General features: G+C 45.2%; 1 protein-coding gene across 4 annotated transcripts in view; it reads right to left on the minus strand.

The window, feature by feature from the left end:
* Positions 1-11,118: 11,118 nt before the first annotated feature.
* Positions 11,119-18,439, minus strand: part of LOC126533837 (uncharacterized) — a 54,554-nt gene continuing 47,233 nt past the window's right edge. For all 4 annotated transcript variants that reach the window (XM_055072423.1, XM_055072422.2, XM_055072421.2 and 1 more), the window contains one exon: positions 11,119-11,334. In XM_055072423.1, the coding sequence (XP_054928398.1) occupies positions 11,171-11,334 (164 nt within the window). In that variant the 3' untranslated portion in view covers positions 11,119-11,170. The remainder of the gene's footprint in view (positions 11,335-18,439) is intronic.

Below are 18,439 nucleotides of genomic sequence, written 5' to 3' on the forward strand. Positions count from 1 at the left end.
CGGCGCTTTCCATCACTAGTCCTTCGGCCGCTGTTTTGTCGCTGCCAAAAGACATGCAATAACCTTAACACCATAACGATTTACTTCGCTAGTTGTATTCCCGAACATATTGTCCACTGTTGTTACCGACGCTCTCTAATTGTTTTTTACACAGTTTGCATGCGTTTTTTGCAGCCATGACAGGTACGCTGCATCAAAGCCTATTCCTGTTGAAAGACCGCTTTACGATAACCATCTACGCCACGGTGTGTTCTGTAACCCATGCATCACCACTCTTATTCAGACGGGGGACCTTGATCGCTCGAGTTCCAACCGCTTGACCTGTATGCGACTCAAACTGTGCAAGTCCGTCACCTTTTTTCGTAAAAAGTAAAGGAGTTAGTGTTGAAATAACCATGGCGCTAGCCCTTGCTATCGAGGGAATCTCGTTACCATATATTGGGAAAAACGACTAATACTGTTCTGCACTATCAGCTTGCAGTGCAATGCGCCGGCACATAGGAGTCCCCAAGCATTTTTATCCTGAATAAGGTGTGTGTCATCGATTTTTATTTAATTTAGCATTATTAGGGTACTTCACTCACTTTCCAGGGGCAATCTGTCTGCCTGGCTGGCTGTCTCTTTATTTATCGTTGTCTTTAATCATTCTCCCACTGACTTGGGGCACCGGGTTGTCTGTGGCATAATGGTTTGAACATTGGGCAGCTGTGGTGAGGCAACCATGCTCGCAACCAGTCATCGAGCCTACTTAGGTCACGGGTACGTGATACTAGCAATGTGACGGTAACAACTTACCTTGTTTATGTGCCGCCCTTCAATGGATTTGCTTAAACTCAACTTGAAACTATGTATATGCGTAACTAATCATGTGCCGTGCTTCAATAGACATCTTTAATATCCATTTGCGTCACTGGTAAGTCGCTCTAATGAACCTTTTTACCAACAACTTGCATCACTTGGCATGTGCCACTATTGATGTGACACATGAAGTGTGATACAAAATATGCACCGCCCTTCAATAAACGTCTCATATGACTTCTTGGGTCAGTAGCTATGAGTAACTGGGTATGCACCGAACAGATTGCGCCATACTTCAATTAACCTCTTTGACGCCAACTTTATTCGCTGGATATGTGCGGCTTTTCATTGGGTAAGAAATAATATATATTTCTTCGGTGCTGGCAGGAGTCGAACCCGTGTCGTATATACGCCGACACTCTTGTTTGCATATATATTCACACATAAACCGCGCACGTACTTTGCGGCGGCAGCGCTAGATGACGCAGCGCGTCCAGAGGAAAGCGCGAGAAAACAGCCACGCTGCATACGTTCCTCCTACATACCGCACTTCACCGGTTAGCAAAGAGTGCGTCCATGCGTTTCGTCAATGCTAACTGCATTTATTTGGTTGCCCTCATGTTCCCACGACGCTTATCCTCGGATGGAGCATCCTCTATGTGAATGGCGGCGCCATAGATTCGCTCGACCGGAAGTAGCACTTTCTCTGGTGTGCAGATCTATTTTAATAGAAACTCAGCCTCACAATCACAAGCTCTTTGTTGCTGCCGACATTGGCATATCTGCTGTAACATTAACACTTAGGATCCTCTCTCTTCCAGACGGAAAAGAATGAACACTGCCATTAACTGCAGCGGATGTAATCGTTCCCGCACCATACATCTCCCGTTTGCATCCTTACCGTTGATTATAGTGCTTAAATGATGCTCGTCTCGAGATCGCTCACGTTGCTGATCAGTTTACGTACTTTCTGGAAAATTTTGCAGGCATGACAGACCTGTCGACATTCTTGGTCCCTTGGCTTCTTCAAGGAACCTTCAAAGGACCTGCTCTTTTAAACTGAGTGACAAAAACATAGTCACTCCTAATCGTACAACTTGCGGCTGTTTTAATTCTGCTAAAGCGGAGCTCTCGCCGACCCATAGCAGCGAATTTCTTTGATTTCTTTAGACATTCAGCTTTATTTTTTATTGCACCCAGCTTCCTTTCGGTCACACGATGCCTGTCAGCACAATCTATACACAGGTTCTCACGCCCACTTACGTCAGCAACAGCGTGGTGTACCTTGTATCTTTGCGGCTCATTGTCAACGAAAACGTCGTTTATAGGGTTTACTGTGGCGTCATTCAGCCGTGTCACAGCTGTTGGTCGTCTTCACCTTAATTCTGTATGAATGGGAGGTTTTTTCTTAGAGAAAAAATGCCGTCTGCCCGACTGTAGCACGAAGCTATGAAGGAATTCTAAGAAACAACCTTTGTGCATTGAAGATAAATTTGTCCTCGTCTTGGGACCGAAACCATGACTAACGTTTCTCCGGGCCATTCATTCTAACCACTGCGCTATCCAATAGGATAGCCAATCGCAGAGCCAAAGCAATTCAGAAGGAACTTTGATGCACAATGACATAGAATATGACAACTCATTTCTGCAGAACTTGTACGTCAATGCGACGCCCTGTTGGATCCATTATGTCAATTCGCCCCTTTTTCCCGTTTTTCTTCAACTAAGTCTATCGTTCAGCCATTAAGCTCACTGAAAAGAAAATCTTGCTTCTGTTGGAAAAACAGTAGGCATTGTAGTTCACACTGGAGCGTTTGCAGCTCATTCAAGTAAATGTGTAAATGATGTATTGATGGAACAACTAAATTGCCACCAGTCAGCCCCGTTAGGCACTTCATTCGTTATCATTCTCTTGTCTCTGTCATTCATACACAGTTTGCCGCTTTTGTAACAGCAATAAAACAATAAGCAGACGAGAAGTTTTTTCCTGTATTCTACTCTTTCCGAAGCAGCATAAATAAAGATGAATATTTCTCTAACTAACTCTACAACAAAGACAGCATGAAAGCTTCTCGACAATAACGCTTTAACGTTTCGAACATAGGTTAAAAGGTAGTGCTCAAATATGTCTTTGCAACGGTATAACAACTTACGTCAGCTATATAACAGTTCCAGCTACAACTTATCATTTTTATAATAAGACAAATAGCACATAAATGGGCCGATCCGTCTACCAACATTGAACATTATCACCCAACTCAATCTGTGCTAATTAATTTGCTGTTTTCTTTCACCAAGCCTCCTATTGTATATTGTCGTGATGGACACTCGCAGAGAGCGTGTACGAGAATTGTAGTTACTATAGAATGGGAAGTCTTTTAAATATCCTCGTGCACTGCATACAACGCCAGCAAAAACAACTAGTAGCACAAAGAACAATACTCTTTATACAAAGACAATGCTGAAGTATACCACTGCTATAAATTCCAAAATATACGCAGCCTGTCATATTTATTCTAAGAAGGACAGGGATGTTCGTTCGTCCGCTGTCCATGGACTATGTATTGTTTCCTCTTTTTCCTTGTATAGCTGGAGTAGAAATGTACATATTAGGAAAGAGTTATTCAGATCCTATGCACTTGAATATATATGAGACACGAAGCTATAGAAAAGCGACTAATAATCGAATATGCAGTTAAATATGAGGAAATCTAGGCTTTAGGCAATACTCTGATCGTACGGCTAGTTTTTAGCAGCAGGTGGGCATAGAATGGCGATCGAGGCAGGTAATAGTACTGCGCGAGCTTCAGGGTGGACTATAATTAGCCACATATCCTAAACAAACTAGACATCTAAATAGTGAACACAACTTCATCATTTTGCCTGATTTCCTGCGTTGCACAGTCTTGCCACAAAACATTTGAATCCTACTTCCACCTTAATAGAAAAAATCGCTTGAAGCAGGCATTGCCGCTAATAGCGCTAGCATGACATGATTATAAAAACTTTAGTATTGCACTTTGATCTTTAATATGTTTAAGAACATGGAGTTCTGCCTACGGTGAAAACGGGTTCCTGGTATCCAACCGCGATGCGACAATTCAAAGAATGTACAGAAATGTTCGTGCTGCTTTTTTCCGAGATTAGCTCGCGGCAAGTTTCCCATAAAAAGTCAAATAAGTTAAAATGAGTTTACTCAGATGGGCAGAGCGCTACATGTGGCTCATTCGAATAGTGACAGATATAGAAGTGACGGCAATCTTATAGTCACATTACATGGCCCTCTAATTTCTGGCAAGCTGTATCAGAACACACAAAACGCAGACATGAGTATTGCTTTGTGCAATAAAGTTGACATCACCAGGATAGTGTCGTAAACGTACGAATTAAATTTAAATTGGTTCTTTTTTGGAAAAGACGTAGCTCGGAATATTCTCCTTTTTTACGCAGCCTGGGGAGTCAATGTTTCCTAAACATAGCTATGGCCTTCAAGAAAGAAGCCAAGACCTCAGATTTCGAAATGTTCATTCCTGTTCTCGTAAAGATAGGCCAGCCTTAACCAGCTGGGTTTTTCAAACTGAACTCATAACAATTGAGACACTACATGCAACAAGCAGTTGTTTCTGCAATGACAATGAAAATGTTCTCTAAGGCACAACTCCTACTTGGCGCCGCTATCTTTCACCTGCAGTTTTTTTACGTGCTTAGCTAACCAGGTGGGTCAAAGATGACAAAGGGAAGTGGAATCAGCAAGCTCAAACACAGAACTTGCTCAAGCTCAATAGAGTTGGAGTGTGCAATTTTTCAGTTATCCTTTAGCAAAAACGGGAAATAAGTAGATGGTATGGTCTTATAAGGACACCTCTTCTATAGAGAGAATTGGCAGTGAAAAAGAAAAACAGATTATGAAGGCTTCTATATTGGTCGGAATGATTTCGCATAGATATGATAATGATTATCAACGTATTTGGTGAAGGTAGTCGTAGTAGACGGAATAATGAAAAATTTCACTTATAGATTGGAAAACGGATTTTATTTAAATGCCTGCATTATAAATCACCCTAGTAATTTTTGTGTTTGATGGTCTATGAGTACCGAGCGGGAGAACTTCTTGGATTCTCCTTATTGCTGATATTCATGCTTATACGGTAGAATTCACTTGTTTGAATTCCATATTTCTCCCGTACAAGCAACTTTACATTGATCACAACAAACCTTGTAGATGATTTCCGGAAACTTGCTCATGAGGTAAGGCGGTGGCAAACAGCCCATGCTTTCTTAGATATGCGCTTAAGAACTCTGAATCTTGCGAATGGTAGACATGCTTTTGCTGAGCAAGTTCTTGGTATCACCTACAAGGTTATTTGTGAATTGGGATCATGCGATCATGTGTCTTCTCATGTAATTCTTTTGAATCCTTGACAGTTCAAACTACTGAATTATGCATCCTGTACTTATTTCACATTTTCTAAATATAAGACCTGACGATGCTAAACAGCAGTGAAAGTGCTGTAGTCAGACCATTTAATACTTAATTTCGCTGCAGAGATAAGTTTGCTTCCCAACCGCAGCATCCCGTGCTAGCAATATTGGGCGGCAAATGTCTGTCATGTGAGATAAATTTACTAAAGAGTTTCAACATGCCCTAAATGTATTACGGCTGTTTATCTATATGCTGGCAACATCTTACAGTAAATGCTGCTTGGGGAAATATAATTACGAGTGCCATGTTATACGTTACTGCTTGTGCGCATTCGTCAGTAACAGTAATCGTTAGGGTACTCTAGTTTCATCTACCCGGGAATATGCATCCTCCACCAGATTGGACTATGAAGCAGGCTGTCAATGTGGCGTGCTCTTCTAGCTAAACTATAGAAGCAGTTCTCCGTGTCGGCGCCACGTGTCATTGTTGCTACGATTGGCAAACCAAGGTGCCTGTTGGCAGCACGCGTAGAGAAAAAAGTATCCGACCCTTTAATGAACAGTAAACATGTTGAATAACAAAATAATGTTTACTATTTTCCAACTAACTTAACGCGTTTTGCCGTCCACGCTGGTGTTTCTAGAATTCTAAGGTTGGCATGTCTGCAGAAGGTTTGACTGAAGGATGTCTTTTTAGATTAAAGAGTGCATTTGTGGGCACGACACTTCCTCGGCAACTTTCTGCTGCATAGGATGTCAAGAGATTTCGTATGCATCGGTCACTGGCTCACAAAGTACTCCTCTTGGAGGTGCAATTCAACGTTAATGCTAGGAACATTTGTTGTTCTAACAAATATAATCCAACCCTCCGGTCCCCTTATTCTCATCACTTGATGCTCTCTGTTTTAACAGTGTGATTGACACTATGAACCTCAATGGGGTGTGTAATTATTGTCTATATGGGGGGAGGGTACCTTACTTTAGCAGGTCTTTAGGATGACTTGAATCGGTATTGTAGAATGCTGCTTGTATCTTTTGTTCGCTGTTACTAAACTTCACTTTCGATTGTTACAAGAATGATGTTTGCTAGCACTCCTGCCAACCTGTGTAAAGCGAAGGCATCTCTCTTGAACAAAAACCAGTGAATGGTCAGCGAGTACTAAGGTCCATTGAGACCGTTAAACTTTAAGTTCACACCTATCGATGGTACTGCTGAATGAACACTACCCAGTAGAACTGTCCCTAAGGTATTTCTCCCATTAAAGTAAAATTAAAGCTTTCTGCAGCTTGTAAACTAAGACTTGTTTGAAAAATGGCCTATCTTCTTCTTCAAGTAAAACAGAGGTTCAACAGGAAGACAGAAAGCTGAAGTTGTCAATAGTGGCATGAACTTAAAATGTGCTCAATTTTTCGCTATATTGCTCCTGCTTATCACATTTCCCGTCCCACTCTCATTCTTCTTTTTTCAAAGGCTGTTCATTGCTATTTTGTGGCCGTACGCAGCGTAATTTTGATGCCCTTGTTTATTTAATATTTAGTCGATGTTTTTATCGGCTTACATCAAAATGTGCATTCATAATCTGCCTTCATTTCCCATTTATGCCGATCTTAAGCAAACATAACTTGATAAAAATTTGTTTGGAATTCATGCGTCATTGCTTGTATTCAAAATGTAGAAACAGTTTATCTTAATTCCAAATTGGATTTCTGGGAAAGCTAAGTCTGCTGGATAATTGCTTGCTCACATGTGTAGATCTTTAACTGTTTTGGTCACCTCTACTCTTTTAAGGACTGAGCGCAGAGTCCATCCCAATCATAGGTAAACATACCCATCCTACATTTTTTAACACTTCGGCTTCTCCTACTACATGCCTCAGCTTCTTCTCCCCTAGTAAGGGTAGGGGTGAGCGAGCTATGCATACACAAAAACGCTGCCGAGAAAAACAGTTGCTGTCCTGATGAAAAGTACGTTTGCTGAAACGGCGGCTACATAACCGTCCCTTGTCCCATCAATGTTAAACAATAGTATTACTTTTTTAACTCATAAGTTATCGCGTTGTTATTTATTGTGATTATGCTTTTTTGCTGGTTTATCTATAATGTAAAATCACGAACACTGTTTGGTTACCCTACCAGCAGCAAGTTATTTTTGCAACACATGCAGGATGAAGAACAACTTTCACCAGGAAAGAGTGCAAGGCGAGTGGTTGAGGAAACTGAAATTGTTTCTCTGATCTAAAGAAGTTGATTCAATTTTTGCACCTATTTGTATATATTATATGCTATTCATTCATAAAACAAAGTGGAAAGTATTTTACCTTGTCCGTTATGCCAATGAGTTGGCCAGACAATTTTCTCAATACCGACATGCTGCTTCCGCTATGAGCTTCCTTCGTGGCATTCGCATTAATGGATAGGTACTATAAGGACGCCCCGGGCGCGCGAGCGTAGACCGAATTGCATCGTTGAGACATCAGCGGGTGAAGCCACGCTATTATCTGCGTTCAAGACTGTCGAAAACCGTGGCTCACACATGCTCTTTGCGAACGCAGATAGTAGAGAGGTTTAGCTTGTCCTGTATTTAGGTAAACGCAGGAGGACAGGGCGTTGGAGCGCTGTGGCGAAGGCGTGGGTGGGAGCGGTCTCCATGGTGCAGCCACCTGGTGACGCACAGCTCAAACAGACAAAAACAGCCAATAATGCCTTAACGAAGTGTATGGTACTTCGCTGCTGGTGTAAATTTTAGGCACTGGCGTAATCCAGTTGTTGCCAAAAATTTACACCCGCAGCAAAGTAAAGTACACATGGTTACTGCAATATTAGCTGTTTTAGGCTGTTAGAGCTTTGCGCCACTAGGTGGCGGCACCATTCAGGCCGCTCCCGTTTACGCCTCCGCCCTAACGCCCTGACGGCCCAATACCGGACACGCTAAACCTCTCTCTTAGCGCGGCTGATACCGGAAGATAGAGCAACGATAACATTCAGTTGGCGCTGGCGCGTCCTGGGAAGTTTTGTCCCCGACAGTACATTCACCAGACAATGAATATGCTCTGGGAAGCGCAATACGAGAGGCACTTGTGTTTAAATATTGGGCCGTATATCACAAATTCAGCATACAGCATCTTCCGTTTTCGGTATACAGGAAGCCTCTGTATTTCAGCGGTTGAACCATACAGCACGAGTTCAGCATGCAAAGTCTCCCGCTTTCTCTACACAAGAAGCCCCTGTATTTTAATGCTTGATTCGTATAGTACAGATTCAACATACAGAGTCTTCCGTTTTGTAAATGCGAAATCGCTCGTATTTTTTATTAGACTCTTTATTTACGGCTGTCCGTTCTACGGAATTCACCGTTCTTGAATTACGGAGACGTTTGGTCACAAATTACCAGCAGATTTAGTTCTAAAACTAGGGCAATTTTTACGTTGCAGTTATGGGGATAAATACGTTGTGAACGGACACATGATTGGTTTAGAAAAACAAATTTCTAATCGTAGTATAACTACGCGGTATAGAGACATTACAAAAGCATTGCGAAAGAATATAGAAAGGTACAAAAATACAGCACGATAGGGCTAAACGGTTGCGACGGCAAAATTTTTGGAGGCAAAGTGGTATGAGTTGCCTGAAATATGTTCTCAAACATTTTCGCGAAACGCGTAAATACTCGTAGAGAGGCAAAACTTGACGCAGTGCGCACGTTGAAACCTCGTGTGGTCTGCATTCTACGGCACCCTCCCCTGGCACCAGAAAACGACATATTAGCTGATCAAAAAGGCTAAACAATCGACATGGCAAAGTGTGCGAGGCCCAGCATAAAGCACAGATGAAAAGTTGCCTAGGATATTTTCGGTGACAGTCTGCCGCAACACGTAAAACTTCTACACGTAAAACACGAGATCTCAACGTGGCAACGCGCACGTTGACGTCTCGCGCGGTCGGCCTTCTACGGTTGCCTCCACAGTCGCCAGATGATTGATGATGATGATAATTTTAGCACTTCCTTATGAAACGGGGCGGTGAGAAATAGTCACTTAGCCTATTGCGGTTATGAGATATTGCGTACGTACTTTTTATTCTTGCATTTTTGTATACATCGCCCTAATAAATTTTCACTTCCTCAAAACTTCTCTATCTACCTTCTACAGCTGCTTGTGCTTGTATTGTATCCACTCGTATCAATGTCTTCCTTGCTTCTTGCACCAATTCTCTAAACGTCTCTTGTTTATAATAACTTCTGATCAGTTGATGCTTCCGTAGACCTAAAATCCAAACGGTTATGGAAGATATACGTTACCTACGGGTTTCACTTGGCAAGTGCCTTTGTATTCCATTACATTTTTCTGAGTGGTGTGCGGATTTTTTTCTCCTAGGAGCTGCATGCCCCGCCTTGTTGTGAATATTTCCTCCCGTATGCTTTTGACACTAGGCAATCAGATTGAGCGTCAAAATAGCAAGGCACTGCCTTTTTTACTATTGAACAGACATTTCGTTCTAATTTCTTTCTTCCCATTTTTGTAAATCTGCATGGTCTTGTTGTTTCCCTTATTTTAATCCAATTCACTCTCTTTGTTTCTCTAACTTTCTTTATTACACTTGATCATCTACTGAGACTCTCAATTAACATGTATTTGGGTGCCAAGTTTCTTGACTTCTGATATTTGTCTGATACCCGGGAGCCCTCTAATACTTGTAGCCTTAGGATATCAGAGCTATCAGCTAACAGTGCCACCTCGGGCACTGTTATTCGGTTCTAGTGTTGCAAATTGTTGCTTCAGCACATTTGAAGCGAAGCCTAGTTAAGCTCCTTCCTTAGGTGTGGTGCTCCTGCTTGATTCTAGCGATATATTTACTAATAAATGTGAAGCACTTGTGTCACTCGATTCGTGTTAGCTACCATGTCCACTAGTATACAAGTTGAGGCACGTGAGTTCATGATCGTGTCTTCGGCAGACGTATGTATGTATGTATGTATGTATGTATGTATGTATGTATGTATGTATGTATGTATGTATGTATGTATGTATGTATGTATGTATGCATGCATGCATACATGCATACATGTTTGTATGTATGTATGTATGTATGTATGCATGTATGTATGTATGTATAAGTAAGTTCAGTATCATAAGAAGCCAACAGACAATGACAGCAAGTGAAGCCTAAGGCTCATAATTTGTTGTTTTTAATTGAAACTTACAAAATGATAAATGAATTAAAATGTTGTGAGATACGGCGTGTTGCAGTTGTGCGTTACAATAGAGTCTCCGTCATGGTAGAGTAGTGTCTTAGGTTTTTGCTACCTTCATACACTGGAAACTTCGGCTTACTGAATATCTGGACAATTTAACTGAGGGGCGCGGCAGGGAGTATCTCCTTGGCTGTTTGATATCTTCTGGACAATTACTTTGAATGTTTCTTTTTCGTATAGTGTTACAAATATTGCATCATTTAAATTTTGTTTCAACATGAAGTGCAGTAACATAGTCGCGTCGCCGTAAATTGCTGTGCGTTTGATGGACTGCTGCACGAAGGGTTTGTGCTTCCATCCAAAACTCAAAATCATGGCTTCGAAACATAGGATCGCCGTCACTAAGCAAGGTATGGCGTCAACAAAATTAGGGAACAACTTGTTCTCTAAAAGAAATTAGGTAAGCTATACTGAAACATATCCCCTGAACAAAGAAATATGAAGCTATCGGCGAAAAAAGTGTATAATAAAGTAAACTCTTGTATTAAAATATATACTTAAGAGACATCCGCAAGTATTACAAACAAAAAAGAAAGATATTTTCACAACCAGACAGTTTTACTTCTTGGTAATATAGTATTCGGCTGTAAATAAGGCCATTTTCAGACGTACCTATCCGTACAAAAAGGGACAACTGCGCAAAACAATTTCCTGCGGTCTCGATTTATTGAACTTTCTCGTTGCATTTTCTGCGATAAATCAACGGCCCCCTCCAATAGGCTGACAGCAGGGCCGGCCTTGAACTGGAGCTACGGCAGTTGTGGCCCCATTTTGGCAACAAGGTGAATTTGGATATGGTCTGGGTGCTTGGTTTACTTGGTTACAGCAGGGCCGGCTCGGGGAATGGCTAGGCGGCGGATTAACTGTTAAACATGAAAAAATGCACATGGGTGAGAGTTTGATGAGACATGCAGAAGTTCTTATGTGTCTAACCTAACTAAGGGAAGGTGTTTCCCTTGTAGTGAATACAATAGAACACTATTTGTCTTGACATAGCATTGTGCGCAGATCGGCATTCATAGAATCGCCAACATCTCGAAGATGAGCAAAGGTCCTCCCGTTTCTGCATATTTGGCTGCGCACATTGATTATTTCAATTTTCTGGCAGGGTGTGCAACCTTGCAGCGTGCTCAAAACAAAGGAACTCCCTGATGCTGAATTCCATCTGAGGTAAATGTTTGCTACTGAAGTTTGATACATTACTTGAAAGGTGTGATCGAGTCTCGAGTACATTTGCACGGCACTTGATTCGCTCTACGGGTGATGTCCTAGATCAGGGGTTTCCTACCTGTCTGGCCTTGGTTAACCTTGCTTTGTGGAGGGCCGCGGCCCTCCCGCTCTGAACCCCCCCCCCCCCCCTGCCACTTCTGCGGTATTTATGGCATATATTTCCACTTGTAAATGACGGTGCTAGACGGAGCAGTGCCACAGAAACCACTGTTTTGACCATATGACCAACCTGGGTCGTTGTTCACAAAGGCAAATCCATCTGTCGAAAAATTGATTTCAGCGACATTGGTTGCTCTACAATTGTTATTCACTAAATGCTTCGACCATTCCCTGAACCTCGCTCTTGTTTACGACGTTCAGACTGGACAAGCTGGTAAAACACAACCACATACCCTATCGTGTTGTTATATCAACAAAACTTATACTTCTGTCTCTGCTCCTTGAATCCATTTACATTTTGCGCATACATACTGTAGTACTGCGCACACTCTCTTTCTTTCTCTTTGCGTATATAGGCAGTCGAAAATTGTGGAGATATCGCTAAAAACATAATGACGTACCTAAGGGGGCAAGAGCTGAATGTCGTTGACAGACATTGTTGAGATAAAGCGCCCAACCCTACCAGAGGCATTAATAATTGCAGTTTGCGCATAAGGGCGGGGAAGAGGGGGTACTTCTGGTTTCAACAATAAGAATTTGTTACAGCAAACACATCTGCATGTAATCTTGAACTACTTTAACGATAGACAGTGCATTGTTCGTATTTTCACAACCTTGCTGAAGTTTTCTAGCTATGGACATGAGTTCCACATGGGTTTTCAAGTTCAGCGTTCCTGCTTTATTGATCTAACTATTTGCTCCAGCAAGCCGTTATGAAAAAGCTACGAGTATCTTATAGTAAGTATGTGATGCACCTTAATAACGCATGTACAAGGGCCGAACAAGCAGGTAACAAAAGCTAAGATGAATTTTTTTTAGTTACATATTATGGTCTATAGTGCACCAAGCAAATAGGATAAAACAACTTATATAATTTCGAACCAAACTAATTACAGAATATTGTCACGTGGTAGTGACATTGAAGAACACAGTAGCAATACTTTGAACGACAAAACTAACATTTATTGGGTGAACCTGGGCCCACAAAACAGGCTACACTTATAGCACAACGATGGCGGCGAACATGGTCGGCGATCGTCGAAATATAATCAGCAGGTCAACCGCGTCGGCTTTTATAGATCAACCTTAGAATGTTCCAGAGTAACCGCTGGGGCCCGCGTGTCTTCCACAAAGTTCTACACTATTCGCGTCGCACATACATACAATCAGATTACAGAAGTTTCGGCGAAAGACAGCGAATGGAACCATCGATAACATTCCAGAAATTTCTTTTACATGCAGGCGCGTCCTGCGCTGTGCGATAACATTTGTTAGGCGGTGAGAAGTGGTCACCCGATAAAGATAGGATCGCAGTCACTATTGTTACGTTTCGCCTACGACGCGCGGGTATAGCCGGCGCGGATGCAACGGACGCCGGGGCTTCGTTCCAAGCAGCGGACATTTTGGCCCGTTCAGCGCCGCAGATACGCCTCCCCGCCAAGCGCGTCCAGGCGTGTTTCAGTGCCACGTGTCTTCGTGTGTGCGTGTGTGTGTGTGTGCCACGCTTGTCAAAGCGCAGCAGCCGGGGAGAGGAGCTCCCCAAGTGTGAAGCGAGGAGGTCTGTCCGGCGCCCGGCCGGCGGTTGAGTCACTACACTCGTCTCAACATGCATCTCAGCTCGTCCGTCCCCCGCCGTCACGTGGTCACATCCCGTGACCTTCCTTCTTGCCCTCAACTGCGAAAGTATAAGAGCAGCTGCCCCCGGACGCCAAGAGGGAGGCTCCGATTTCTTCTGTCGAGTTACGTGCTCTCCCGTCTCTCACTTCGGTCGACCTGACCGCCCGCTCTTTTGCGATGTTAGAATAAACCAGTTGTTCTGTTACCAGTCGACTCATGCTTTGCCGGGACCTTCGGATGCTTCCAGTGCCCCAGGCCGCCAGGCCAACGCTACCCTTGGGGCTTGCGACCCGTTTGCAATAACGGGCATCAGCGCTGAGTTTGCAACAACTCGTGCCAGCACTGAGATTCCAACAGCTGGTTGCCAGCGGTGAGATCGCGACAACGGAGGCCAGCAGCGAAGAGATGCAGTTGACTGTATGCTGAGCAGCACAACGACCATCCGGGAGCAGTGCAACGAGCCCTGTGTGATGACTGGTTGCCTGCAGCGGAACGACTGCGCTGAATTCTTGGCTGCGAGGTTTGGTGAGTGCGGGACTTTCTTCTACTGAGTTTTGCCAGGCTTTTGTTAGTGTCAGAAACAGAGCTGGTAATTGTGGTTGTCGTTGCTGCCGGGTTAGTTTGCGGCAAGACAATAGTAGGCAGTAGAGAAAGCAGCGTTCAGAGCAGCCATGGATTTGAAGTCGTTGCGCAAACCGAAATTGCTGGAGCTTGCAAGAGAGTTGGGTCTGGATGTCTCAGACAAACTCAGAAAACCAGAACTGCTGAGGGCTATTCTTGAGTTAGAAGCTGAGGATGACGAGCTGTCGGAATGCCTTGAGACCATTGAGGAGCGGGCAAAAAGACAGGAGCGCGAACTTAAAGAACAGAAAGAGAGACAGGAGCGTGAACTTAAAGAACAGAAAGAGAAAGATGAGCGTGAACGAAAAGAACAGAAAGAAAAAGAAGAGCGTGAACGTAAAGAACAGATAGAACGAGAGCAACAAGAGAAAGAAAGAGAGCGCGACCGTCAACACGCTTTGGAAATGAAGCGGCTCGAGTTAGAGATGGAACGCGCTCGTAATGGAAGTCAGGCACACGGTGCAGGAGAACGAGTATTGTTCAAAATGACTGACCTGATGCGGCCGTTTAAGCTTGGAGAGGACATTGGTTTGTTCCTGGTTAACTTTGAGCGAACGTGCGAGAAGCAGGGGTTCTCTCGGGAAACGTGGCCACAGCGCTTGCTCACTTTGTTACCCGGCGAGGCGGCCGACGTAGTCGCTCGCTTGGAGAGAGAGGAGGCAGAGGATTTCGAGAAAGTGAAATCGAGTCTGCTAAAAAAGTACAGGCTGTCAGCGGAGGCGTTCCGTCGGAAGTTCCGGGAAAATGAGAAAGGCAGAAGTGAGTCGTATACAGAGTTTGCCTACAGGCTAATGTCAAACATGCAGGAGTGGCTCAAAGAAGAGAAAGCGTTTGGTGACCACGAGAAAGTTCTGCAGTGTTTCGGGCTAGAACAGTTTTATAGTCGGTTACCTGAGAACGTGCGGTACTGGGTCTTGGATAGGCCAGACGTTAGTACGGTGGCTAGAGCCGCCGAGCTAGCCGAGGAGTTTGTGACGCGTCGGGCTCGCGGAGCTAAGGATGGTCAAAAGGGTGAATTTGGCTCCAAGTTTGAGAGGCCGAAGTTCACACCCATGAGAGCAAAGGGGGACACACGTAGTTCGGATGCGAGTGAAAGCAGTCCGACCGAACGTAAGGAGACGGCGGCAGCCGAAGCCGAACGCAGAAAACGGTTCGAGACGAGGCAAGCGCGCGTTTGTTATACGTGCCAGAAGCCGGGTCACTTTTCGGCGCAGTGTCCAGAAACAAAAACAAAAGTCGTGTTTTTGTCCTTATGCAGCACTGACGAGAACATGAAGCTTCTCGAGCCTTACATGCGAGACCTCCTCGTGAACGGGAAAGAGTGCCGAGTGCTTCGCGATTCCGCAGCTACGATGGATGTAGTTCACCCCTCTTACGTAGAACCCGATATGTTCACGGGCGAGTGCGCATGGATCAAGCAAGCCGTGGAAGCTCATAGCGTGTGTCTGCCCGTAGCAAAAGTGCTTATTGAAGGACCTTTCGGAGCGCTTGAGACGGAGGCCGCAGTGTCATCTATGCTGCCCCCCCAGTACCCGTACCTATTTTCGAACAGGTCCGATCACCTCCTGCGCGAGAAGGGGCTTTTGTTTGGTGAGGCTAGCGTTCAGGCCTTAACCAGATCGAAGGTTCGGGAGCTCGCTGCAAAGGCGGTAGTTGCAGGACCGACGTTGTCAAACAATGAGAAAGGGTCAGAGGTGCAGCAAGCTGATATTCAGAGCACGCCCGAACTGAATAAAATTGCGCCTGTAGCGTTAAAGGCAGCAGATACTGGAGAGGAAATTCCCGACACGGGAAAGTTAGAAGAGCTATCTGCAGATTTGCTCATCGCGCCTACGTCAGATGGACTTAACAGGTTGCTAAAAGTCAGCCGGTCGGCTTTGATAGCCGAGCAAAAGAAGGATGGCAGCCTAGAAAACATACGCTGCATTGTCAAGGAAGGTATCGCCAAGAAAAATGCTCGCTTTGTGGAAAGAGGTGGGGTCCTGTACCGGAAGTATCTAGACCGCAGAGGAGTGGAGTTCGATCAGCTGATCGTGCCTCAGTGCTACCGTCAGGATCTGTTGCGCTTGTCGCATGGGGGTTCGTGGTCCGGACACCTAGGAGTTAAGAAAACTAAGGACCGTCTCTTGCAGGAGTACTATTGGCCAGGGTGTTTTCGGGACGCAGACCACTTTGTGAAGACATGCGACACCTGTCAGCGGGTGGGCAAACCAGGGGACAAATCGAGGGCGCCGTTGAAGTTGGTACCTATCATTACGGAGACTTTCAGACGGCTCGTTATTGATACAGTGGGACCTCTGCCGGTAACAGCCACGGGGTACCGACACATTTTGACTGTGATCTGCCCAGCGACAAAGTTCCCTGAAGCAGTGCCGCTTAAAGAACTAAGCTCAGTTGAGATAGTCAATGCACTACTGTCCATATTTGCGCGAGTTGGTTTTCCTGCGGAAATCCAATCAGATCAGGGCACAGTGTTTACTAGCGCTTTGACGACAGCCTTTCTCGAAAGGTGCGGGGTAAAGCTGTTACACAGCTCAGTGTACCACCCACAATCGCATTCCGTTGAGAAGCTCCACTCCGTCATGAAGCGCGTGTTGAGAGCATTGTGTTTTAAACAACAAACTGACTGGGGGCTGTGTCTGCCTGGGGTGATGTTTGCGTTTAGGACCGCGCCGCATGCGGCTACGGGGTTTTCGCCAGCTGAGCTAGTGTACGGTCGCTCGCTGCGATCTCCGCTTCGCATGCTTCGAGACGGATCACTGCCCTCTCCAATGGCTGCAGACTATCTCTTCCACAAATGGCCGCCTCCTGCGCTGGAGCCTCGCTTTGCAACAATATTCCTTTGAGGTGCGTTACAAAAAGGGGAGTCTCAACGGTAACGCCGATGGCTTAAGTCGAAGCCCCTAACGTGGGAATCAGCCTCAAAATTGTTTGTTACTGATGTTTTTCTTCCTGAGGCAGGATTTTTAACATATTGCTTTTGTGTAGTGTTTCAAAGTGATGATGTGCTTTCTAGTGCAATTTTCCGATTTGTGGACGCGTTCTGAGTGCTGCTAAACTACTGTAAGGAACTAGGCAGTAGTATAATAGGGGAAAGAGCCTGGCAGGGCTTAGTGAGGGTTGTGCCGTGCTTGCTGACTGAGCGGTTGAGTTTCGGCGTAGTTCTAACGCTTGCCGGAAACGAGAACAAAAATGTCAACTCTCCCGAAGTCACTTTGCAGTGTCCTGTGTGAACCTGAACGAGAGAACGAGGCCTTCTCTGTGCGCTGCGCTCAAGAAACGCCGAAGGACGCCCGACTTCGGTTATGAGCATCATCGAGCGACATCCCTCCGGACAGCGGATGCAGTCCCCTGACCATCGGGATCTCCTTCCCCCGGCGGGGCGGTCTGTTACGTTTCGCCTACGACGCGCGGGTATAGCCGGCGCGGATGCAACGGACGCCGGGGCTTCGTTCCAAGCAGCGGACATTTTGGCCCGTTCAGCGCCGCAGATACGCCTCCCCGCCAAGCGCGTCCAGGCGTGTTTCAGTGCCACGTGTCTTCGTGTGTGCGTGTGTGTGTGTGTGCCACGCTTGTCAAAGCGCAGCAGCCGGGGAGAGGAGCTCCCCAAGTGTGAAGCGAGGAGGTCTGTCCGGCGCCCGGCCGGCGGTTGAGTCACTACACTCGTCTCAACATGCATCTCAGCTCGTCCGTCCCCCGCCGTCACGTGGTCACATCCCGTGACCTTCCTTCTTGCCCTCAACTGTGAAAGTATAAGAGCAGCTGCCCCCGGACGCCAAGAGGGAGGCTCCGATTTCTTCTGTCGAGTTACGTGCTCTCCCGTCTCTCACTTCGGTCGACCTGACCGCCCGCTCTTTTGCGATGTTAGAATAAACCAGTTGTTCTGTTACCAGTCGACTCATGCTTTGCCGGGACCTTCGGATGCTTCCAGTGCCCCAGGCCGCCAGGCCAACGCTACCCTTGGGGCTTGCGACCCGTTTGCAATAACGGGCATCAGCGCTGAGTTTGCAACAACTCGTGCCAGCGGTGCGATTCCAACACTATGCAAGGTATGGCGTCTCAAAATTAGGGTACAACTTGTTGAGGTACATATGTCAATATTGTATGAAAGTTGCTCAGGGAAGGAATTTACAGCAAAGAGAACAGATACCACGTAACCCATATGACTGTTTTCGGACAAAACCAATTATGCATATGCATATTGCCTGCCTATATCAAGTATGTATGATGCCAGAGAGCGAAATTTCGCATTAAAAAAGGGCATTGTTCTTGTGAGATGATTTGGAAAGGTGTAGGTGTGTGAAAATAAATGTTATATATAGGGCCTGACACCGTTAGACT

The sequence above is a fragment of the Dermacentor andersoni genome, chromosome 7 (genome assembly GCF_023375885.2).
Source record: "Dermacentor andersoni chromosome 7, qqDerAnde1_hic_scaffold, whole genome shotgun sequence".
Classification (NCBI taxonomy): Eukaryota; Metazoa; Arthropoda; class Arachnida; order Ixodida; family Ixodidae; genus Dermacentor; species Dermacentor andersoni.